The sequence below is a fragment of the Adiantum capillus-veneris genome, chromosome 13 (genome assembly GCF_014529385.1).
Source record: "Adiantum capillus-veneris isolate H3 chromosome 13, ASM1452938v2, whole genome shotgun sequence".
NCBI classification, from domain to species: domain Eukaryota; kingdom Viridiplantae; phylum Streptophyta; class Polypodiopsida; order Polypodiales; family Pteridaceae; genus Adiantum; species Adiantum capillus-veneris.
Genome location: NC_140943.1, coordinates 153,741,115 through 153,767,723, shown reverse-complemented (window position 1 = coordinate 153,767,723; position 26,609 = coordinate 153,741,115). Strand labels below are relative to the sequence as shown.

The window sequence follows — 26,609 nt, the reverse complement described above, 5'->3', positions numbered from 1 at the left end:
TTGAATACGTGTAGTAATGACTTTCTTGTAAAACTCTTTCTTGTGGTTTTGAAAGAATGTGTCGATTGCTTCGTTTATATCAAGGAGCTTCATGACCCAGTCATTTATTACAGACACATTCATACAAATCTCATCACTCTGAAGTGTCCCAGTCAAGTATGGGACAGGCTTTGCTCGAGTATTTCTGGAGCATCGTGTACAATATAATTCGGTTGTGCTGGTATTAGGCATAGAGTAGAAACTATCTTGGACTCTGCAGCTACAGCGTTCACATCCGATATAAAATGGACGGGTTGGAGGTGCAAAAACCAAACAACCATTCACCTGTACAAATAACAATGCTTCAAGTTTCGCATGTATATGTATATGTAGAGGAGTGTGCATATATATGTGCGTATCTTTTTTTTTTTAAAAGTGTTTGAGTATAGTATGTGATACTGTAAATTACCTCTTTTAACATTTTTCAAAAATCGGCAACATTCTGTAAATGATGTTTGCAGTCGTCGTCAGTAACAGGGACTGCAATCGAAGATGTGCGAAATTGCAAAGACCGTTTGACTCTATATGAACTAGAGAACAAATTTTTGAGCACGAACATTGCGTACTTTTTATTGTTAAACTCATTTAAAATAGTGTTTCGGTCTTCTTCACATCCACTCATGAAGACAACCTTCATAAATATATTTTCCAGAGAACATCGATCACGTATATATAATATTGGCTACTCGCTGTATAAAATTGAATCTAGTACTTACATGACGCCGATCATATTCATTCACGCCATTTGCAAATTGTATATGGAAAATGGTTTTATCTTTGCCTGTAACTTCTGGCCCTCCATCTTGGATCACTACTGCAGAGATTGTATCTTCTTTCTCAATATGTTCTGAAACATGAGTCAACTCAACAATTTTTGCATTTGAGAAGAACGTAATTTCTACGTTCTTAATTGGGAGTTTCTTTATCACTGTATTATTGTCAGGGACAATAATTACTGGAGCATCGCCTTTGTTGTATGGAGGCTTTTTTAGCTGGATCAGAAAATGCTCTATCCTGATCCATGTTTGGTTTTGAATAATGGACTCAAATTTGTTTATCTGAGATTTATTAATTTCCAGTGTAATCGTTGTGAATCCTTCTTCATCGACAAGGTCTGCTTGTAGGAACGGAGCCATGTTCGTAGAAGAAGCTTGGTCATATGTTCCATATCTGTTAAGAATGAGCCCTTCAAAGACGGTACCAGATCTCATTTGTTCAGAGAAATCGCTGACCTTCATTGTAGGTGTGCTAATAGCAGCGTTCTACTTGCAAAGGGGATTCAGTAAGTTCAAAGGAAAACGAAAAAATAATTAGCACTATTTATCTATTAAAATAAATGATTTGTATATACTACATACATATATACTCTATACTATTTGTAAGTTACTATTTATTATCAAATATTTTCTTTATATATATATATATAATTACAATATTTATTATAAATAGTATGGTTGACTATGGGCCTTTTTTTTAACAATCTAACACTACAAGAGGTTGTGTGCTCTTGTGACGCTGTTAGCGACAGAAATACATTGGGTTTTTATAACCCCCGGCGTCGCTAAAACCGTCGCTACGAGCGTCGCTACGAGAGTGTCGCTATAGGCGTCGCTATATGCGTCGCTATATAGCGACGCCCATAGCGACGCATATAGCGACGCCTATAGCAATGCATATAGCGACGTTTACACAGAAGACTATAGCGACGCTCATAGCGACGCTACAGAGCCATAAATAGCGACGCTTATAGCGACGCCCGAGAGAATTTTTTTTTGGTGGCAGGGCATAGGGCATTGAATGCCCTGCCACCCATCAACCATATTGTACTTGATTCACTTTTTTAAAAAAGTGCAAAGGTAGATAATAGACCCAAAATAGTCACCCACAAGACGCATTGTTTGCAAAATTGACAATTGTACACATCATAGGCAAAATGAATTGATTGGCAAATGTAATAATGACAATTGTACAACATCATAGGCATAAAGAATTGATTGGCAAAAGGAACTGCGGTGACAAATGTAATAATATACATGGTTCAAAAAGACGTATAAAATCCGTCTCATGATACATAAGCTATGAGAAACCCTAAACTAATGCTATCTAGCTACGGCTAAACTGACGTCGTCTAGTCAGACGTCTCATCGCGTCCAAGCGGCGTATCTGTCGGATTCTGCAAAAAAAGACAATAAGACAGCTTTCAGTAAGTATAAACATATAACGACATTTATAAAACAATACAAAAAATAAAAAAGAGTAAACCCTAATACTAACCATGCCGCCGCGAGAACTGAGAATGTCCATCAGGGCGTTTAAGCCCTTCCTGCCTGCGTACTCGCGCTCGTACGGTGTGGGATCACGTCCTGTCATCGACCACTGTCAAAACATACAAAGATTTCATTATGTTAGAACTAAAAAACTCATAAACCCTAAACTATCGAACATGCATAAAGAGCAATGTGAAAAGACTTACAAAATCGGCCTCAAATGATGCCCATCCACCGCTCCCCAAGTGGTGCGAGCTCCCTGCCTCTACTCGCGCTCTGGCTGCATCCTTTTGTTGCTTCCACTTGTCGGGATTCTCGCGCGCTTCTTTCTTCGCATTCTTCCAATCTTCTTTGGCCAGCCAATCTGGCCCGTTCCACCCATTCTTGATTGCTTTTTGCACTTCGGAACGCTTGTGTTTGCAGTATTCGCGCATTCGAATCTTCATCAGGTCTTCATTGAAGCGCTGATCCCGTGTTGGAACGGGAAACTCATCATGAAGTATGCTGATGACTCTGTTTTTTAAATCACTTGGTACTTCACTCCATTTGTTTAGTATGTAGTGTCTAAACAGCTAAGAGCAAAGACCACGCATGCACGAGATCACCTTCTTGCCGTCATCATCCATGATGATGCCGCCGCTGATGTCGACGGAGTAAGGCAAGCCCTCTGGCCGGTGACGCGTGAACCTGGGTGTCCCGGCAGGGGTCTCTAGCGGCGTGTCGATGGGGGTACGGACGTCAGGTGTCTCCACCGGCGTCTGGGCCCCGAAGCGAGGAGTGTCGAGTGGGGTGGTTCCTGGCGGAGTAGGTAGAGGTGTGTAGCTTCTAGGAACAGTCAGCCGTGCAAAACCTGGCGTAGATGGCGATACTGTGGCTGGTGTGGGGGCGGGCAAAGAAGGGGAGGGTAAAGAGCCTCGTCGAACACGAGGCGGTGTGGAGGCATCGGTGGCGGAATCCCCACAACTACCGCCACCGCCACCACTAGAGCGCCGATGTCTAGACGAGTGTGAAGCTCGTCTCATCGATGCCGAAGCTTCGGAGTGCGCCGAATGCTCCGAAAGAGAGGGAGATGCGGATGGTGTAGGAACGCGCGATGATGCGCCAGAGCGATGACGCTCCACGTACCACTGTCTCTGCTGCGGTGACAAAGAAGAAAGAAACTCCTCATCATCCATACCTGCATTAAACACATGAATATTTAAACTTAATATTGAATGAATAGAGTAGACAATGACGCAAAGACCATTAAATACAATGACGCAAAGACCATTAAATACAATGACGTAATGACGCATATAAATACAATGACGCAATGAATCGAGTGATAGAAGAGGCAAGTCGAAAACTCAGAATTTTCAATCAAAAGATGTGAGCGCGAGTAGAAAAGAGCATTATACACCATGGAAGGTACTTAGAGAGCCAGAGCTTTTACAACACGGAGCAAAATTGTTCAAATACAATATTTGTGGCTTTAAGAGATCTCTCTCTCATCCTCGCATAACTCAGCATAACTTCCTATATCTATATAGAGCTCTCCGTTTAAACACATATCCTCTGTTTCATTTTGTAGCTCCTTTGCATGCACCCCATATAGAGTAGTAGCATCTTGATGCTCGTCTGGCACCACCGCAGCGGCTTCTGATTGAGCATCTTCTCTGATCTCCTCCATTGATGTCGTTGTGATTGGCACATGGTAGCCTTCATACGTCCTTGCACTACGAGGGGCTACCTCTATGACGTACCACCAGTTTGATGTAGACTTTGTAGGATGAAATATTACCTGCCAGAGCCACATAACTTACATGAGAGCTTTCAAGCACATAACTTGTAAAAGGGGGATGTTAACTATTTATATACTTACTTGTTCACAATGCTCGGGTAGTACGAAAGTGTCTCTTAGGTCAGTCCATTTCTTAGTAGAATCCACCTCAAGAAAACCAGACTTTCCTCTACGCACAGTAGCGTTGCGACCCTCCATGATTATCTTGAACCATTGCACGTCGAACAAGTTGACAAAAAATCCTCTGTAATCGATCCTCAAAATCTCTTGCAGCGTGCCGAAGTAAGTGAGTTCCGCCACCACAGGATCTGCATCAGAGGAACGTCGTCGACTAGACTGTTCAAATTTTGCCATGATTCCACAATCTTGAGTAAAACGCTTTTTGTCGATTCGTTCCACCCTAAAATGTCGACCTTTACACCATGCTGTTGTGTATGACTTATACTACAACGAACAAAGATTATGAGTGGCCGTTCAAACGTTTATAAATAAAGTCACTTGCTAGTCGTACATTGCAAACTTACCTTGGTCGCGCAACCCCGAGAGTACTCCCACTCTTCTTCAGTCACTTCGTCACCGCATTGTTGTGCGCTTACAATTGGTTGTGCAACCATCTTAAGCTCATGAAGGTTGGTAGGCTCTCCAGAACCGCTGGATAGTGCATCGGTGGTCGTCTTCCCCGTCTCCACTCGATTCGTGCCCTTTGTCGCTCTTGCTTTGCATCCTCATATTGTGAAATCCACTTTTGCATCACTGGATTGTGAAGCATGCAAAATCGGTTGATTTTAGCCTCTAGATCTTCCGTCATCTTCTTCTCAACACCAAGATTGCACATGACAATTCCAAATATGCGCTCATCATCTATGGTTCGCCATAGCGTGTCCCGGGATTTATCAAATCCGTCTAGCCACTCTCCAATGTACACTAGGGACTCTGATACCAACCAACCTTCTGCCATGCTACCCTCCGGACGTGCCTTTTGACGCACATATCCCTTAAGCGTTTTCATGAAACGCTCTAAGAAGAACATCCATCTGGAATGAACTGTGCCAACTATTTCCACCTCATCAACTATGTGAACAAGAAGATGCACCTGAATGGTTAGCATGGTAGTAGGAAAATGTTTCTCAAACATGCACACAAGCTCCGCAGCATTTAGTTTGGCGAATGGTATGGAGTCTACGTTGATCTCCTTTTGTGAGATCCATTGCACCAGCTTTGCAAGTTTGTAGATTGTGTTATGGATGTCGAGAGACAAACATCCCTCAATGGCAACCGGTAAAATAAACTGTAAAGTATGTGCAGCAATGATATTAAAGTCCACATTTTATGCAATGATATTAAAGACCACTATGAACGTACTTGACACATTTTATGCCAATCGTGTGACTTCAAACCGGTAAGCTTTCCTTCTTTAGTAAAACACGTTCGGAGCGAGTGCATTACGCCAGTGGGGGTCCGCAAAGATCGAATGGCCTCTTTTACTTTGCGTTCTTGGGCTCTTGTGAAAATCCATGGTGCTTTAGGGAGTTTTATCGATCCATCAGACGCTGTTTGCGGCCAATATTGCTCCATACGATCCACATTTCTAAGGTCAACTCTGGCTCCCAAAGTATCTTTCTTGCCGGTCAAATGGTCCCATAGTAGATTACCCACATTCTTGAATATGTGCATTGGATCGAGCAAGTGATTGATCATGAGTCGGGGCTAGTATGGTAACTCGTACCATAGAGATAGTCTCTTCATCCCTGGAGGCAATCCGTCATCGCACATGTCCTTCTGCTCTAACCATGCTTGTGCAGACATCCTTGGTGGCTCTCTTCCCAAAAAGCCGTCGCGTAACACATGATTCTCTGGAAGATACGCTTGATGACCTTCGTAGATTTGCTTCTTCAGTGAGGGTGCCCTACGTGCATTTGATCTATGGGAAAAAACAATATTTACAGTGTCTGAGTGAGGAGTGTCAATAGATCACCTGAGCATTCTGTTAGCCCGGGATAGTCATGCATGGTCCACATTAGAATGCCTCTGATCAAAGCATTCCGTCGTCCTGTGTGTCGGCTCATATCCACCACCTCTATGCCAATCCACAATTGTTGTAGCTCTTCCAATAGTGGACGAAGATACACATCCATATTCCCCACTTTATATCGCCCTGGCACAATCAAGCTTAGCCATAGGTGCCCCTTCTTCGTAGTCAACCACGGGGGAATGTTGTAGTTGACGATGACAACGGGCCATACACTGTAAGATGTTGATCTTTGACCAAATGGATTTACGCCATCCATAGCCAGGCCTAAGCGCAAATTTCGAGCTTCCCTGGCAAAATCCGACCATGTTCCATCTATATGTTTCCAGGCTGCGCAATCTGCAGGAATTCGTAGCACACCATCCGAAGATTTATTCTCCTCATGCCATGATGCTAGGGCGGCCATGGACTTACATTCGAAGAAATGCTTGATGCGAGGAAGCAGAGGAAAATGTCGCAAAACCTTTTGTGGAATTTTTGTCCCGTGGAGATCTACTCGATATCTTTCGGAATCACATTTCGGACACTTCTCCATGTCTGTGTATTCCCCTCTGAAAACAATGCAGTCATTAGGACAAGCGTGGATAGAATTGTAATCCATCCCCAAGTTTCGCAAAATCTTTCTTGCTTCATCTCGGGAATCTGGCATCACATTGTCAGCTGGTAGTATGTGCTCTTTCAGCAATCTACACAACATAAAAATATAATACAGTCGTGTAAAAATCTATCAGATCATTGTACATTTAGAGTTCTATTAAAGTAAACTAATTGTAATAGATCACCTGAAAAGCGCTGTGACGCTAGTGTCACTCCATCCAAACTTTGCCTGCATGTTGAGAAGAACCAGGAGTGCTTTCAATCTAGACATACGTGCTCCATTATACAATGGCGTATCGGCTTCACTTTTCATATCATCATAGATAAGCCTTTCTGAATCCATGATCGTCTCGATCATTTCATCAATCTCGGGCTCAAACATTGCCTCGTTGGGAATGTGCTCTGCATGATCATCCCCCGAGCTGTCAGAGGCTACATCTTGTGGCCTCACATATGCTGCTTGACCAAAGCGCCTGCGAACACGTCTATTGGGTTGCAAGATTGCTGCTTGTTGGCCAGCGTCAGAGTCCGACGAGTTATAATTGGCAACAACTCGATCTATAATAGATGGATCGAACTCGCCAAATTCGCGAACGTGCTGCAAAGAAACACGTCTTGTCCGTCGCACAGCATGCTTGCATTGATTACAAGGACATAAGACCCTCGTTGAGAGATAGGTGTTTCGGTTGGACGGTCCCACATCCTCGTCGCTACTCATAATGAGGATAAAAAACTTATTACCTGGACAACAAATTTAATATTCTATTGGCATTCTTCGTCTTATCTCTCTCTCTCTCTCTCTCTCTACCTCTCTCTCTCTAGTCATGTCCAATCCCCGCACACCTCGGTCTAGAGGTGCACGGAGATCAGAACCACCGGGTTATAATCTCGTCTTTATTGGTCAATACCTATATTTGTGGGTACAAGAAATCTACACACCCACGTCTACATGATACTGCATGTAGTGGACAAAACCCCTTTGCCTCTTCTCTAGCTGTAGCACTTCACTTCATCTTAACATCTTTTCACAGTAGATCTTTTCACTGTTCGTCTAACTCTAAACCCTAAACCGTAAGTAATTCTTGCGTGGACTCGATCTAACGTAAATAAGCGTAAATCTAAATAAAAGTAAATCTAACTAAAAATAAAGCTAAATCTAATTTAACGTAAGTCTAATGACTAGAGGTTGTCTAGATGGCCATTGTGTCGGGGATGTAGTGACTCTTGCCGCCCTGAAGATCCACCTTCTTCCCTATCTTCTGAAGACATTTCACCAGTACTTTTGGATCGACGGAGCCCACCATGAGTGAAGGCAGCAATACCCTATATTCCATTGAGGGCTTTCTTCACCCGCTTCATGCAGGCATCGCAGTCTATGGAGACCTAAATCTAATCTAATATAACGTAAATCTAAATCTAGCTTAAATAAACGTAAATCTAGTTAAAAATAAACCTAAATCTAATTTAATGTAAGTCTACATATAACCTAATCTTTAACGTCTTTTAAGATAGTTTCCTACGACGTTATAACTCTCTTCTTCTTGTGTGTGTGCGCGTGTGCCAATAAAAAGAGATAAATGGTATAACCTTTCTATCACCCATGCCAAGTATGATAGATTGATTATGCCATTTCCCTCTTGAATAATAGGTCTTGAGTTCAACTCCTCGTCGGCTAGATCTTTAGGTCTTTTAATTTTAATTAGTTTCCTACGACGTTAAATTAGTTTCTCTCTCTTTCTCTCTCAATGTGTGTGCGTTTTTTTGGATCGTATGAATGTTTTCTCTCTCTTTTCCTCTCTCAATGTGTGCGTTTTTTGTTTATGCATGTTCTCTCTCTCTTTTCCTCTCTCAATGCGTGCGTTTTTTGTTTATGCATGCTCTCTCTCTCTCTCTTTTTCTCTCTCAATGTGTGTGTGCATTCTTTGTTTATGTATGTGTGTGTGCGTTTTTGTTTTTGTTTGTACTCTCTCTCTCTCTCTCTCTCTCTCTCTCTCTCTCTCTCTCTCAAAAACACTATGTGTGTGTGTGTATGTGTGTGTGAGAGAGAGAGAGAGAGGGAGAGAGAAAGAGGGGAAGGGAACATGAGAATGAGGAGAGGGAAGGAGCATACCTGGCTCTCCTTCCTCTCCTCGTGTGTGTGTGTGTGTGTGGAGAAGAAAAAGAGAGAGAGAGAGAGAGAGAGAGAGAGAGAGTGAGGGAGAGCGTTACTTGCTCCTTGCTTGAGGGCGCCGAAAAACTCAGATCTGAGATCTGAGTTTTTGGGCGCGCTCGGTTATTTTTTTACCCCAGCCGGCGTCGCTATGAGCGTCACAAATTTCTTTGTAAATTTGCGACGCTCATAGCGACGCCGGGATTATTTTTTTTTGAGCGTCGCTGTGTGAGCGTCGCTAATATGAAGAGCCTCTTGTAGTGTAATAAGTAAGTGCAAAATTTATCGTTTAAAAAAAATATTTTTTTTAAAGATGTAAATTTATACCTGCTCGGCACTGATTGAGTCCATGGGTGAACTACTTTTTTTTATAAAAGAATCTGCGAGCAAAACGAAAGAAGCAGGAAAAAACATAAGTACTTTAAAAAAAAAAGAAATCTACAAGAAAAGTAAAAAAAGAAGGTAACGTAAGTGCTAAATATCAATGTAAAAGTATCCACAATTACAAAATGAGGTAGATATAATTCTTACTATGCATGAAAAATTTAGTAAATACTTTATATACATTTTTTTTAATGATAGTATAATGCACTCTGCATTTTTTATTATAAAGAGTGTAGGTGGACTATACTATCTTGTTAAACTTGTGTACCAAAAATTCTTTTTTTCTTGTAAATATACATAATAATTAAGTATAACCGGTATGCAAATGACTTATGGCTCGTGTATATCTATTTAAAGCAGGTATTATACTACTCCTACGTTAAGAGTAGTTTCAAAATAATATTTTAGTTGAATGTTATTTGTATATTAATTTATGCATGGTAATATAAATAATTGATCCTTTTTTAAAATAGTTATGTCATTGTTATATATAATAGAACTAAGTATATGGGTCGCTTAAATGTGACTAATATTTAAGAAATTAATCGTTTATGGATGTCCTTACAAAAAAAAGACATATATTTTATAATATGTAATGTTTTATTGCTATCTATAGTTTAAGTTTCGGACCTCTTGTATTGTTCGTATGGCATTAAGAACTTGTTTGCTTCTTTTTCTTCTGCTTTTGTCTCTCTCTCTCTCTCTCTCTCTAATATACATATATATATATATATACATATACATATATACATATACATATATACATACATATATACATATATATATATATATATATATATATATATATATATATATATATATATATATGTATATATACATATATATGTATATATGTATGTATAATATATATATGTATGTATATATATATATATATGTATGTATGTATATATATATATATATATACATATATATATACATATAGGTAATTTAGGTACATATTCAAGCTAGTCTCGAAAGAAAATTTTTAGTAAGGAAGGAATACATTGTAAAAAGAAGTTTCCCATTCTTTTGTAACTAGCAATGGATTGAATCTATATATCTGATATATGTGTGAGAGGAATTGGTAGTATAGGCATATGTCACTAGACAAAATACAGCACAACGAAGATGGCGATATACAAATCGTCAAAAGTTTTTTTGGGAATTGTAATTATTTCTAACGAAATTTATTATGCTTATAGTTTATGTAATATTTAGACTATAAAGTATTAAATGTATATTATTCAAATTAAATAGACAATGTTAAATATATATTATTTATATTAGATTTATAATATTATTTACTTTGTTACTTTATAATAATTTGGAGCAATACTCACTAATAATGTATCGCCCACCATGTTTTTCTAACTTAGAGTTTGAAATAAATTCTTGGATTGTTGTAATCTAGTTTCCTTTTTTTATTGATACATTCTATTATGCATCTTTTTCCCTATCAAATGAACTTTCTTTTTACCATTTTAAGATACAACTATGTTATATTATACTGCTATACATAATAAAAGTTTTGGTTCTCTTGTAAATTTGCAGCGTGATGCATTATACATACGCATTCTGTGGCTTTTTAGGACAAACGGATATACAAATAAATTTAGGAGCACTGAAGTACAAGTGAAGGAGGAGGCCCGTCTTGACTGGATTGAAATAAGATGATATGCCTCTATTATATAATGTTCTATTATTACGAATTAGCTCAAAGCTCAAGTCCTAGATAGTTTTTTGAGTTTTTTTTGACATTGTTTCTATGATGTTAAGAATTCTCTTCGTTTTTCTTCTTCTTCTTCTTCTCTCTCTCTCTCTCTCTCTCTCTCTCTCTCTCTCTCTCTCTCTCTTTGATACTTACAATTTGAAAGCATAAAGTATTATACAGACCATATTACTTTTAATAAAATAAAAAATCAAAGTGTTGCAAATGAAAAAAACTTAAAAGTTTCACTTCAAACTGTTTAGGTATATATATATGTAATTTAGATACATATTCAAGATGATTGTGAAAAGAGGTTTTTAACAAGGAAGAAATATAGGGTAAGGAGAAGCTTCCCAATTTTTGCAACTAGCTATGGGTTCCATGTTCTGAAATTTGCATACAAAATCGCTTAATTTTCGTATACTTAGCTCTGCATTGGTAAGCCTATCATGCTTTTCATACCATTCTTCAGTATTGGTTGTATCAGAGAATGGAAGGTGGTGCATCTTATTGACGTGAGCTTGTCTTTCTGTGAGACAATCCATGAAAAAAAAGAATCTTGATCAACCATTGCTTCTGATATTCGAGCATTGTCCCATACACATCTTGGTTTATAATAATGATCAAACCTTATATCCAAACCCAAGGGATTATTGGCAACGATCTTTCCAAAATGCTCATGAAATAAATGTTGTGGCGCACAAGTAAAGTTGAGTCGAAATGCATCTTGCTCCCAAATCTTGAAGATCACGATTGAACAGATTCCAAGCTTTTGATTCATCATCAAAGCTTTTTTTGCACGTATAGTATCCCTTGAAGGATGTATCAGTAATTCATGGGCATCAATGTATAATATATCACGTCCTATTATAATATTCCCCTGAGCAGTTTGTTCTTCTGTCCACTGAGTATTCTGACAAAAGTTACTTGAAGGTTCAGTATGGAATTCTGGTTGACCATCCACGTAAGTTTCCCACGCAAGAAACGTATTCGGTACCAAATATTCAGTTGTTGTTGCATTCACTGATTTCCGGATGACTTCAACTCCACAGCAGCAGGATGCTGCCATTGTGTATCGAGAAAATATTTTTTTTTGTACACTCAAGAGGCAGCTTACGTAAATATGCCATTAAATCTAGCTGTAACAAAGAGAGAAAAAATCAAGCTCAATGTTATATACCACTTTTTAAAAATGGCTTAAATTTCAAAAGTTCTTAGATGTAGTCTAATTTAGTTAAGTTAAATAATTGAAAAGGAATTATTTGCTATATTTTATTAATTATAACCATTACTATAATGAGAACAAAGATAAAAGAATGCATGAAAAATGGTACTTTTTTATTTTAAATTATAAAATGATTTGAAAGATACATATACGTACTAGAGCTTTGGTTTTCTAAATATGTAATTTCAAGTAAGATTCTGTACACTGATAATAAAAAATGTGTTATGGCTTTGGATATATATATATATATATATATATATATATATATGTGCATATTTTTATATTAAAACTCTAATCGTATATTATTGTAAAACACAATCATGAGATATACTAGCCAAATCTAGAAAATGATTGATTTAATAATATTATATAGATATTCTATCAACAAATACTAACTGTAAAAATAAAAGCTTAAAACATAAAAGATAAATTTAATAATATCATATAAGTTTTTTTAAAGATGAGTACGAGTCATAGAGATAAAAGCTCATATAAAAAGAACAAACAATATCTTTTTCTAGCTTTTATAAATACAAACTAGCAAAAAAAGAATCAACAAATAAATACAAACACGATATGAATGTCAAGTGCAAAAATATAAAGCATACCATACCAGGTTCTTTCAAAAAATTGCTATGTTATCGAACGTCATAAAGGTACTAAAATAAATAATTGTTGTATCGATAATTTTAAATATTATGTCTTTTACGAATAACCTACATACAAAAATAGAAGAAGTTGGTCTAAATTAATCAGATCTTTTTTAAAAAACGTGTCAGCTGTATAATTTGTACACTGTTCGGGATATGGGTTCTATAGTACAAACTATCTAAATATCAATTATAAACAACAATTACGTTGTTTTTTTGGAGTAGTTTTTGGTAGCTTCCTCAACAACGTTCTCGTCGCTGCGTTCTTCTGGTTCAAAACCCGGGGGGAAGTCTTGAACTAGTACCTCTTCTGAATCATGTACATCAACATGTTCTTCTGTTCTTCTCATGCTCCGCCGAGCAGTTTTTGTATTTGCTGTTGAGAGCAACGAAGTTTCTGTAGTTGCTTGTGCAGAACTATCACTATTTGGGGAAATAAATACTGGAGTCGAGACATTCGAAGGAGCAACTAGATTGCTTGACTCCATTTAGAATTGTTCTTTTGAAAATCTTCTGAAAAACATCATACATATGTTTGTTAATTAATAAATATAAAAAAATTTAAAGAACAGAGCAATTGATCTGTACATTTACTATTATACTCTAATAGTAAATAGTCTTTTTAAAAGCATGTGTTTTTGAAATGCATGATTTTATTTCAATACCAACAGTAGGTATAGAGAGGGCGATAGAGAGAGGGAGAAAAAAGACTATTATTTAAAAAAAGACTAAGTAATGAAAAATCTATACACTGTGTACTTTTTTATAGAAATAATTATTAAGAAGACAAAATTACTTGTCAAGAAGTCAAAATCGATATAAATTGAGCTAATAATTTTGAAAAAAAAAAGGCAAATTGTTCTATTCACAGTTCGGTCGCATACCAGCATCTACATCTACATAGAGATTGTACTGATGAGCATTTCGTAACATAGCAAATAACTCGTACAATCTAGGCCTTTCCAGTGGGTTTGTACGAGTACAGCGTTCTTCAAATTCATACAAAGCTCTTATAAATACATTTTTTGGTTCCTTGCCCTCAGGTGAAACAAACTTTAAAAGCCTAAAAAGAGTTTTGCCAAAGGAATAAATTTCAGCTGCTAGGCTATAAACTGCTGGTTTAGAATTGAAAAATTTGAGAGCGACCCATGGATAACGCTTTTTGTATGCTTCGATAGTCTCTGTTCTGTTGTGTGGAAATGGTTCGTGCGCTTTCTTTGTACTGGTACTCGTACTTTTTCCCCAATTTGAAATGCTTACATAAACGTCTTCTGTTTTCTCTGAGAAATGTAGGTAAATATTCTATAGCTGCAAATCATTGTGCAAATAGCCGTTCAAATGTATGTAGCTTATAGTCTGCTCCAGTCCATTAATAATGTCGAGTATATGTGTCTTGAAACGCTCTTTTGTACCAACCTTCTGAGAGATACTGACGTAATGCTTAGGTGGTGTAGTAGTACTTCCTGAAGCTCCTAACCATGTCCAATTTGTGAGTGCAAGTCCATTCCAGAAAGGGTATATTACAATGGACTCTTCTTCACTACGACAGAGACCAAGCGGCAATATAATACCGCTATGGTTTATAGATATGCTTGTAGCTTCAGAGGCTGCTCGCAATTCTGGTGTGATAGTATTTTCCACAGCAGTAAAATTTTTTGTTGTGTATGTGTTTTCCTTAAACAACTGATCTAGAATTTTGCACTTGCAAGAGTAAGTACCATAGCCATGCTGAATCCGTTGTGAGTCTTCGTAAAAATGAATTTGTCGACGCTGCAACAAGGTAATCTGCACGTGTTGAGATGGTTCTCCACCATGATTAATTTTTTTGGGTTGTACATTGTCCATCTGTACATACTTTCGTTTCCATTTTGCTGTTTGAAATTTTTTGTACAGCTGCTCTATTTTTTCTACTTTCAATACTGTAGAACTATCTTCACGTTCTTTTTGTTCTAATTACAAAAACGATCTTTTAAATTCACCAAGGCCTCTGCTTATTTCATTAAGAAAAGGTTTTGAAGAAAGAAATTTATTGCAATGTTCAAAATAAGACCATGTGGCTTTCAAATTAGCAACACTTGCTTCTTGCAATATTGCTAATAACTCCTGCAGATCAGCACGGGTAGGATCAAAATAAATTTCAAGTTCTTGGTCGGTGAAAGCCAAGAATCTTCTAACAATTGTAGCCACCAAACACCGACGCTCGTCTTTATCTAAACCCCTCTTGTCTCTTGAAATTTCCATGATCTACATAAAAATAATGACAGTTATATTCAGTATTAAAGAAGAGAGTGAATATTGGTCAACAATCATAAACAAGGAAGTCAATGCAAAATCATGGTATGTTCTAGTATATTGATTTGCAGTTTTTTTACTCTGATTAATTATATAATTTTAAAAAAAACATAACTGAATCCAGTAAATTATAGGTAGTTTAATGAAAGCTGTTAATAAGTATATTTTTATATAAGTATTTAGTGAAAAATAATTTTTTCTTTTTAAATAATTATATATATCTTTCTATATTTTCAAATCAATATAAACAGGTAGTAATTCAAAATATTAAACTATGTAAAATTTATTCCATTGTTTAGAAGAAACTAATCTATCAAGAAAAAATAAAAATGCAATAAACTATTGTGAAATAAAATTATTTTCAAATACAATAGTTTATACTACGATATATGGTTAACTAATTACTATAACTAATTATTATAAAAGAATATTACTCATATACAAATATAAAAATCAGTAATAGACATCAAGTTTCTTGAGCGTGAACTAAGTATACTGCAAACCATTTGAAGACAAAATAAATATACTATTTTGTACCCATTTACTTGATTACAATCACCTAATATGAAAAGTTAAGCAGTAGAAAATATATCTCCTATCTATAAAAGAATTTTTTTTGTGTTTTATTATTTGTGTGTAACCTATTAGTATCAAAATTTATCCAGTAAAGAACTTGTTTGTTCATCTTCTAAAGTATATGTCTCTTAAGTATAACTCAAATATATTATAAACCGTTATAAGATAAAATTATTATACCATTTTGTACTCCATTATTCTACCCTATTAATCAATCGGGCTAATTAATATAGAAATATGATCAATGAGAAACTTTGTTCTTACGTGTAAATATAATTTTTTTTTCAGGACAAGTTATTTCTTAAAATACATATAATGCAAACAATTATAACAATTTTCGAAGTAAAATAAACAAATCCTATACAGAAGTATAAGCATACATTCAAGTGGAGTAGGAAGATATTTTTTATTCATGAAAAAAATATAGCTATGAATTGTACATGGACCAATTATTAAATTATAAAAAAAAACAAAATGGCTTTTAAATACGGCAATCCAAACCGTATTCTCCATTATTTTGTGTTACTTGTCTGTAACCTATTAGTATCAAAATTTAGTCAATGAAGAACTTGTTTTTTCATCTTTTAGAGTATATGTCTCTTACATATAAATCAAATATATTATAAACCATTCAAAGACAAAATTATTATACCATTTTGTACTCCATTATTCTATTCTATTAATCAGTTGGACTAATTAGCATAGAAATCTCATCAATGGGAAATTTTGTTCTTATGTGTAAATATGAATTTTTTTAAAGACAGGTTCTTTCTTAAAATGCATATGATGCAAATGATTATAACAATTTTCTAAGCAAGATAAACGAATCCTATACAGAAATATAAACATACATTCAAAGGGAGCAGAAACATATTTTTTATTTATGAAAAAAATACAAGTATGAATTGTGCACAGACCAATCATTAAATTATCAAAACACAAAATGACTTTTAAATACAACAATCCAAACCGTATTCTTGGTCATGGTTAGTAAACATGAAAATTTGATGAGTCAAAACAATTTTTTGAGCAGGATAAATAGAGTCTACATAAAGACATAAGCATATATTCAAGCAAGATAGAAATATATTTTTCTATCCAAACAAAAGAATATGACTAGGAATTATATGTGGGTCAATCATTGAATTATTAAAAATCAAAATCATTAAATTCTCAATAGACAAAGAAATTGTTAAATATGACAATTTACACTACACTGCTTGATTGTGACCAACGAGCATAAAAATTTGATAAAGAAATCTCTTAAATATACATATAAAACTTCACGAACTATCTCTTTTTTTAATACAAAATAGAATTCTTGTTAAATGAATTTTCAAACGCAGCATAAAAGTTCTAAACGAAAATATCATCATCATTATAAAAACTTAACTGACATTTACAAATCAATATCATAAATTCTACTATTATTTTCAGTATGTACAACATTTTTTTTTCTAAATTTACATAATTTAACATGAGTATGAAGCATATAAATTATTGATAAGATTAAATACAATACTTTATTTGCTTTGAAGAAACACTACCAAGTCTTCAAGAGAAGACACTAGCGTGCATTCAAGCAGAGATTTTCGTATTTGTTTCGTACTACTCTCTCTTTGAAAGACGTAAGAGTGTACTTACATGTAATTTTTCTATTTATTTTTTATTGGAACACAACCAAATCTTTAAGAAAAGACAATGGTGTGTATTTAAGCATACTTATTTTCTATTTTCTCTGCACAAGTACGTCCTAAGAGGACAGCAAAGTGCAAAAAAAAAAAAAAACTAGAACTGAGCATATCCTAAATCAAAATTTGCTTCATATATGATTTGGAGTTTCATTTTTTAGTATATCTATTTCTTATAATTCGATTTCAATATTATTTCTATTATAAACCGTTGCAAGGCAAAATTATTATACCATTGTGTACTCCATTATTCTACTCTGTTAATCAGTTGGGCTAATCAGCATAGAAATCTCATCAATGGAAAACTTTGTTTTTATGTGTAAAACATGAAATTTTTTTAGGACAGGTTATTTCTTAAAATGCATGCAATGCAAATGATTATAACAATTTTCTAAGCAAGATAAACAAATCCTATACAGAAATATAAGTATACATTCAAATGGAGCAGGAACATAATTTTTTATTCATGAAAAAAATACAAGTATGAACTATACATGGACCAACCATTAAATTGTCGAAACACAAAATGACTTAAATATAACAATCCAAACCGTACTCTTGATCATGGTTAATAAACATAAAAATTTGATGAGTCAAAACAATTTTTTGAGGAAGATAAATAAAATCTACATAAAGACATAAGCATATATTCAAGCAAGATAGAAATATATTTTTCTATCCAAACAAAGAATATGACTAGGAATCATATGTGGATCAATCATTGAATTATTAAAAATCAAAATCATTAAATTCTCAATAGACAAAAAAACTGTTAAATATGACAATTTACACTGCACTGCTTGGTTGTGACCAATAAGCATAAAAATTTGATAAAGAACCCTCTTAAATACACGTATAAAACTTCATGAAATATGTTTTTTTTAAATACAAAATAGAATTCTTGTTGAATGAATTTTCAAACGCAGCATAAAAAATTCTGAACAAAAATATCATCATCATCATAGAAACTTAACTGACATTTACAAATCAATATCATAAATTCTACTATTATTTCCACTGTACAACATTAAAAAAAAAAAATTGTTCAAAATTTATATAATTTAACATGAGTACGAAGCATATAAATTATTGATAAGATTAAATATAATACTTTATTTGCTTTGAAGAAACACTACCAAGTCTTCAAGAGAAGACACTAGCGTGTATTCAAGCAAAGAGTTTCGTATTTCTTTTGCACTACTCTTGTCTTTGAAAGACGTAAGAGTGTACTTACATGTAATTTATTTATTTATTTATTATTGAAACACAACCAAGTCTTTAAGAAAAGACGATGGTGTGTATTTAAATATACTTATTTTCTATTTTTCCTGCACAAATACGTCCTGAGAGGGCAGCAAAGTGAAAAAAACAAATTCTAGAACTGAGTATGTCCTAAATCAAAATCTGCTTCATATATGATTTGGAGCTTCATTTTTTAGTATGTCTATTTCTTATAATTTGATTTCAATATTTATTTTTTTTGTATGACTATATTCTCAGAATATCATATCAAGACAAATTTAAAAGATTTTTTTTTAAAGAAATCAAACATATTAATGAACAAAAAATCTAATACTTTCTAAAAACAAACATATATACTGGAAGGGCTACTAATTTGGGCTCTCAAAAATCCCTTGCATACCATTAAAAAATTTAAACCCAATGAAAAGAGTACAAAATATTTGACTAATGAATTTTACAATGGAAGAAGCTTCAATCATCTAAGCTTCAACACAATAAACAAACACAAACAAGCAACGACACTTGGCAAAATATAAAATAGAAGACCTATAAAGAACAAAAGCAATCATTCAAATCAATCATCTTCAATAGGTCCAAGTATCAATAGGTCTGATTGTCAATGGCTACCTCCAACATTTGGTTTAGTCTTTAGCTCAGAAAGTGCCATCTAATTGTGTAGTAAGTTATTAGAAACACTTACCACTATGTCAGTTTCGCTTGTCAATAGTGGTGGCTGAAATCTGAGGGTGCTAAAAGCTAACTTATGGGATAGTTTCTAGGACTTGATGATGGTTGAAAGCTAAGGATTCTAAAGACTAAAACTTGATGGTTGATCTGATGCTACTCGTAAGACTGATTTGAATGATGGCACTTCTCAAGATCATCTCAAAGTAACTTTGTTTGAGGACTCAACACTGAGACTGAAGGACGAGCTCTCCTTAAACAATCGTCTCTTGCAGGTTTTAGTTAGGTTGGATTATCTATCTCTGTCATCTTCTTCTGCGTTTTCTTCGTTCACGAAAGTAAGCCAAACAGTATGCTGGACGAGCTCCTATTTCGTCGACAAAATTGGTCTTCACAGATTGAAGTTGACTTATGTTAGTAATGACTTAAATACGGTGTTGAACTATTTCTCTAAGGCTGGCTGATCTTGATGCAAAAATGCTAGCTGAATATAGACTAAAAACACAGATAAAAAGGAGCATATGATGGCGGGCAAGCAAGGGAAGGGAAGTAGGTGAACAACACTACTCCTGGAACGAGATCAGCCATCAGGTTTCATCTTTTAGTACACTGTCTAGATCTTGTCGGTTTGTGGAACTATGTATTGCTTGCCCTTTTGTGATACTCAGTCCTCATGTACAGATGTAGCAAACGAAGCCTTACATACAAAACCTGCGGAGCAGGAAACCGTTTTCCCACGTCAGGCAAGAAGAAAGAGTACAAACGCAAGAAATTCAAAACAGAAGCAGAACCTGGTGGTGGAGCCTACCAACAGAGGATTATGTTATCTCTTGGCATTTCACCAAATGAAATCCCAAGGTTCACTCGCCCAACATATTGTCTATTGTCTGGGTTACTTTCACGAGCAAAGAAAATGCCAATTCATTATATGATGTAGGGAACGTTGAGGTATAGTGTGGTATTTATGGGATGACCTGCTGTAAGATCTCGCTACATAAAAGCTGACAATGAAGAAGTCCATGTACTAATGCAAGGACAGATTGTAAAATAGAGGCTATTGAACGACATTGCTCATGAATGCTCGGTTCGAGAGCTTGGTGCATTCTTCAACCTTCCAGCTAGATTAGCAGACTCAAGCAGTGGTTTTGATGCTCAGCATTCAGGCCACACACAAGGGATAGACTTAGGGTAGACTAGGTGAGTAGGGAGCGGGCGGATTTTAGTTAGGTTCGATTACCCATCACTGTCATCTTCTTTTGCGTTTTCTTTCTTCCTAGGTCCCAATTTGTTTTTGTTTTTGTTTAGTAGCAATGTAATTAGCTTATGGTTTTGGTGATGTCTCATACTTACGTTCAGGTTGTAATTGCGAGCTATGTACGTCCATATGCTTTGTTATCTAGCTTGCTTTTTCAAGGACAGGTTCGGTCTGGAGCAGATTACAGGGCACAGACTGTGATTCGAGAAGTGGAACTTGGAAAACCTTGCTTCCATACTTCCATCATCGCGAGTAGGTTGACTTGTGCTCATTCGGTTACCATTTCGTTACCGTATTAAACGTGTCGGCGTTTTTTTGTATTTTTTTGTAGAAAATTGCTTAGAGTATGCACAAAGCCTCAAGAGTGATTGAAAACGTGAAAGTTGGGAGTTACGGTTCTCACACTCGCAACAACATCTAGAAATTGAGCCCTACTCATTTGGCTATCAACGAATGTCCACAGTGCTTTGATGCCGAAAATTGTGTATGACATAATTTCAGTCATATATAGAGATTTAGAGTGGGGAATTCAAGAATTTTGCTTTATGTACTTGCATATACATTAGGGAAGATCATCTGAAGGTTTTGGTTGCATTTGGAGTAGAATTTTTTGAGCTAGCTCATTGGCTGTGTTTTTCGACGAAGTAAAAACGGAAAGCTTGGCTTTGTGTAAAAGAAGTATCCAAACAAGTTTTGCAGAGTGTCATTGGAGAACTAGAGAGTAGGGAACAATACATAGTTCCATAAATCTACAAGAACTAGACAACGTACTAAAAGATAAAATGTGATGGTTGATCTTGTTCTACTTCCACGACTGATGTGTCCGATGGTACTACTAGAGGTCAGCTGAATGGTATTTATGGCGTGACCTACTACAAGATCTCGCTACAAAAAAGGTGACAATGAAGACGTCTATGCACTAGTGCAAGGGCAGACTATAAATAGAGGCTACTGAACGATATTGCTCATGTATACTCGGTTCGGGAGCTTGGTGCACTCTTCGACCTACCAGCTAGATTAGGAGACTCAAGTAGTCGTTTTGGTGCTCAGCATCGAGGCCATATACAAGAGGTAGACTTAGGGTAGACTACGTGAACAAGGAGCGAGTAGATTTTAGTCAGGCTCGACTACCCATCTCTGTCATCTTCTTTTGCGTTTTCTTTCTTCCTAGTTCGCATTTTGCTTTTGTTTTTGTTTAGTAGCAATATAATTAGCTTATGGTTATGGTGGTATCTCATGCTTGCGTTCCAAGTTGCAATTACGACCTATGTACGTCCATATGTTTTGTTATCTAGCTTGCTTTTCAGAGACAGGTTCGGCCTAGAGTAGATTACAGGTCACAGATTGTGATTCGAGAAATGGAACTTGAAAAGCTTTGCTCCCATACTTTCGTCATTACGAGTAGGTTGGCTTGTGCTTAGTTGGTTACCATTTCATTAGCATATTGACCATATTGGCGTTTTTAGTATTTTCAGCATTGTTTTTGGCAAGAAATCGCCTAGAGCACACACAGAGCTTCAGGAGTGATTGAAAGCATGAAAGTTGGGACCTCCAATTCTCACACTCGCAGTAGCATCTAGGAATTGAGTCCTACTCATTTGGTTATTAGCGAATGACAATTGCAATGTCCATAGCGCTTTGATGCCGAAAATTGTGTATGACACAATTTCAGCGATGTATAGAGATTCAGAGTAGGGAATTCAAGAATTTTGCCTTGTGTACTTGCATATACATTAGGAAAGATCATCTGAAGATGGTTGCATTTGGAGTGGAATTTTTCGAGCTAGCCCATTGTTTGCGTTTTTCAACGAAGTAAAAACGGAAATCTTGGCTTCGCATGAAAGAAGTACCCAAACAAGTTTTGCAGGGTGTCATTGGAGAACTAGAGAGTAGCGGAAAATACATAGTTCCACAAACCTACAAGGACTAGACAACGTACTAAAAGAGAAATCTGGTAGTTGATCTCATTCTACTTCCCCATCTATGGGATAGCTTCTAGGACTTGATGATGGCTGAAATCTGAGGATACTAAAGGTTGACCTATGAGGTAGCTTCTAGGACATATGCTGGCTGAAATCGAAGGGTACTAAAGGCTGAAATCTGAGGGTACTAAAGGCTGACCTATGAGGTAGCTTCTAGGACATGTGATGGCTGAAATCGAAGGCTACTAAAAGCTAAAACTTGATGGCTGATCTCATGCTTGCGTTCCAGGTTGCAATTACGACCTATGTACGTCCATATGTTTTGTTATCTAGCTTGCTTTTCAGAGACAGGTTCAGCCTAAAGTAGATTAGAGGTCACAGGTTGTGATTCGAGAAATGGAACTTGAAAAGCTTTGCTCCCATACTTTCGTCATTACGAGTAGGTTGGCTTGTGCTCAGTTGGTTACCATTTCATTAGCATATTGACCATATTGGCGTTTTTAGTGTTTTCAGCCATTTTTTTTGGCAAGAAATCGCCTAGAGCATACACGGAGCTTCAGGAGTGATTAAAAGCGCGAAAGTTGGGACCTCCAATTCTCACACTCGCAGTAGCATCTAGGAATTGAGTCCTACTCATTTGGTTATTAGCGAATGACAATTGCAATGTCCATAGCGCTTTGATGCCGAAAATTGTGCATGACACACTTTCAGCCATGTATAGAGATTCAGAGTAGGGAATTCAAGAATTTTGCTTTCTGTACTTGCATATACATTAGGAAAGATCATCTGAAGATGTTGGTTGCATTTGGAGTGGAATTTTTCGAGCTAGCCCATTGTCTGCGTTTTTCAACGAAGTAAACTTGGCTTCGCATGAAAGAAGTACCCAAACAAGCTTTGCAGGCTGTCATTGGAGAACTAGAGAGTAGCGGAAAATACATAGTTCCACAAACCTACAAGGACTAGACAACATACTAAAAGATGAAATCTGGTAGCTGATCTCATTCTACTTCCCAACCTATGGGATAGCTTCTAGGACTTAATGATGGCTGAAATCTGAGGGTACTAAAGGCTGACCTATAAGGTAGCTTCTAGGACATATGCTGGCTGAAATCGAAGGGTACTAAAGGCTGAAATCTGAGGGTACTAAAGGCTGACCTATGAGATAGCTTCTAGGACATATGATGGCTGAAATCGAAGGGTACTAAAAGCTAAAACTTGATGGCTGATCTGATGCTATTTCTAGGGCTGATTTGAATGATGATACTGCTAAAGATCAGCTCAAAATAGGTTGATTTGAGAACTCAATACTGAGACTCATCAAAACTCTATCTTCGAGGTGGGTGTTGTTTTTTGGGGTCAACAATGTTCATTTCTTAGCGACAGCAAAGAGGTGAGGGTTGTGTTTTCGCTCGAAAAATGTGCATGCCTTAGTGAAAGGTTACAAATTTTGGTTGATTTGATCCATGTGAAATTCAATGCACAGCTCTTTGTTTCTTACTCTGCAGTTCTGGCACTACCTCTGATGGTCAACAAAAATATCTTGTGCTCTATAAGGAGGTTCTAGAGGCTTTCGGCCGCCTCAGCAAGATCGCAGCGGCATATAGAGACCAATACGTATCTGTGTCTGCATGGAATTCCTACCATCATTTTCGGGATTTGCAAGTCATGTTTTTATGAACAACCCTCATGGTCCTGAGCTTATTTTGAACTGATAAATGTAGTGCTTTCCCCACGAGCGCTGGAGGTATGTTCCTTGAGCTTGTCTTCTCTGGGAAGTTGTTTACTACCAGTGGTGGCCTTTCTTTAGGGACTACCACCACCCATCTCTTTAGAAGCAAAGAATTCAAGCAGAAGCAGAAGTTTGCCGGCGTTTGCGCTTGCAGCCCCGATGAAGTTTTTTGACACCCTGGCAATCGACAAGCCATTTACTACCACTTGCTCTCTGCTCTTTTTCACGGTGACTACCACCTTTGCATACACCATTGTTAAGGTCTTCCATACCTTTGAAGTTGAATGGGCCAATCTCTACGATGACATTCGGCAGGGTGAGCTGACTAGCTGGATTACGGACCTCGACTTGAGGGCAGCCATACCCAAGCTCATGCCAACGCCAGACCCCGAGCTTGCTCATGGGATTGCTTCCAAGTGCTCCACTCTTGAAGGCTGGGCTGGTGTGATTCCTCACATATGACCCAATTGCAAGTACATCTACCTCGACCGCTTGCGCCACTATGCTGGTGCTCTGCCTCTTGTTAGTACTGACTATGGCTCTACAGAGTCATACATTGGGGTGAATACTAACCCAAAAGCTGAGCGCAGAGATGTGACCTTTACTGTGGTGCCCAATTTGGCCTAATTTAATCATCCCAATGCCTTCAAGAGGTATCATTGATGGCTGCCAACAAGAGGCAGACACAGTCAGACTCACTGAGGTGGAGACTGTCTGTGAATACGAGGTCATTTTGACGACATATGAAGGTAGAAAATCCCATTTTTTGGCTAAGACTAGCTCAATCTGTCAGTGTTGCCATTTAGTTTTCTTTGAGCTAGATTATGTTGTCTTTTTTCTGAAGTAAAATCTGGTCTATGTGCAGGTTTGTATCGTTATAGGCTGGGGGACGTCGTCAGGGTGATTGGCTTCTTCAATGCATCGCCGCAATTGGCATATGTATGTAGGCAAAATGTGTTCCTGACTGTGTACATAGCCAAGAACACAGAGGAGGACTTACAGCTTGCTGTGAATGAAGCAGTGGAGGAGCTAAAGAGACATGATGCGAAAGTAGACCTCATCGACTTCATGAGCTTTGCTGACTTGTCTAGTTCCCCGGGACACTATATGGTCTTTTAGGAGTTCAGCAGGAAAAGCATTAGCAAGTCGATTTGCCAAGATAGCCGAAGAGGCATCTCACCATTGGATCTCAAATTCAATGAAGTGATGAAAGAAGGATGTGAGCAAGCAATGTATGAGGAGAGCATACTGAGGGCGTGTGCCATTGCAATGGATCTTGCTTTCATGGACCCTGGGTATGAGGGGTCTAGGAAGGGCATTGGAGCTACGTTTCGTACAGCCAAGCACCTTCCATGGGCTACTAGACTGCTATCTAAATCGGAGTGTCGGGGCAATAGCGCAGTACAAGATGCCACGCTGCGTTGTCTCCAAGGAGGTACTCAACTTACTCAGGAATAGAGTAGTACTATTTGTTCACAGCTCAGCTTATCTTTGAATACAAGAAAAATGCTGGTGCTGATTCTAGAGTTGAAGCACTTGCAAAACACAAAGTGAGCGATGAACCAAATACGGTGCTAAATACGAAGCAAGTGAAAAACACTACTCTTGGCTGTTTACAAATGGAACGCAAGCAAGTTATAGCGGCGAATACATTGCGAAGCTCAGATGCGAATTCCAGGTGCAGTCATACATGATTGTAGCATGAGAGAGTCCGTCACTTTGCACTTGTAAAGCAGTCCACAGCTTTTTCACACATTTCTTGCGAACAAAAAACCATGCAGGCCCACTTCCAACATAAGCCTCATAGAAGATGAGTATCGCAAAAGAGCAAGCAATACATAATCGACTTCCAGCACAAGCCTCATAGAAGTTGAGTATCACAAAAAAGCAAGCAATACATAGTTCCACAAACGTACAAGAGCTGGACAGAGTCCCCTCGAAAATGACGTCTATGAATTGTTGCCTACAACACATTTTGACACTAATATTGATCTTGATTTTAAAACTCTTGATGGTTATACTCACTAATAAAGATATCGAAGCAGGCAAGGATCAATTGTATTCTGGTACTATGCATTACTGTAGGTCACTCTCGGCGTTTTCCAGTTTTGGCCCTTCTCTTGCGGAGTTGGCTCGGACCTCGCCTCACTAGTCTCTTCACTGTGATCCAGCGCTTTGCCAATTCATTATAGGCGTAGGGAACACTAGGGTATACTGTGATATCTATGGGGTGACCTATTGTAAGATCTCGCTACAAAAAAGGTGACAATGAAGACGGCCATGCACTAGTGCAAGGACAAACTGCAGAATAGAGGCTATTGAATGAGATTGCTCATGTATACTCGGTTCGAGAGCCTGATATACACCTCGACGTTCCAGCTAGATTAGGA

General features: G+C 37.0%; 1 protein-coding gene and 1 pseudogene across 1 annotated transcript; one reads left to right on the top strand and one right to left on the bottom strand.

Annotated features, from left to right (window-relative positions):
- Nucleotides 1–463: 463 nt before the first annotated feature.
- Nucleotides 464–1,277, bottom strand: LOC147445117 (uncharacterized). Its single transcript, XM_086528169.1, has 2 exons — nucleotides 756–1,277; nucleotides 464–670 (listed from the first exon to the last, which is right to left on the bottom strand). Exons 1-2 carry the CDS (start codon nucleotides 1,275–1,277, stop codon nucleotides 464–466), a joined length of 729 nt encoding a protein of 242 aa, XP_086384295.1.
- A 22,722-nt stretch (nucleotides 1,278–23,999) lies between these two features.
- On the top strand, nucleotides 24,000–25,714 carry LOC147445116 (jasmonoyl--L-amino acid synthetase JAR6-like; annotated as a pseudogene).
- The last annotated feature ends 895 nt before the right edge of the window (nucleotides 25,715–26,609 follow it).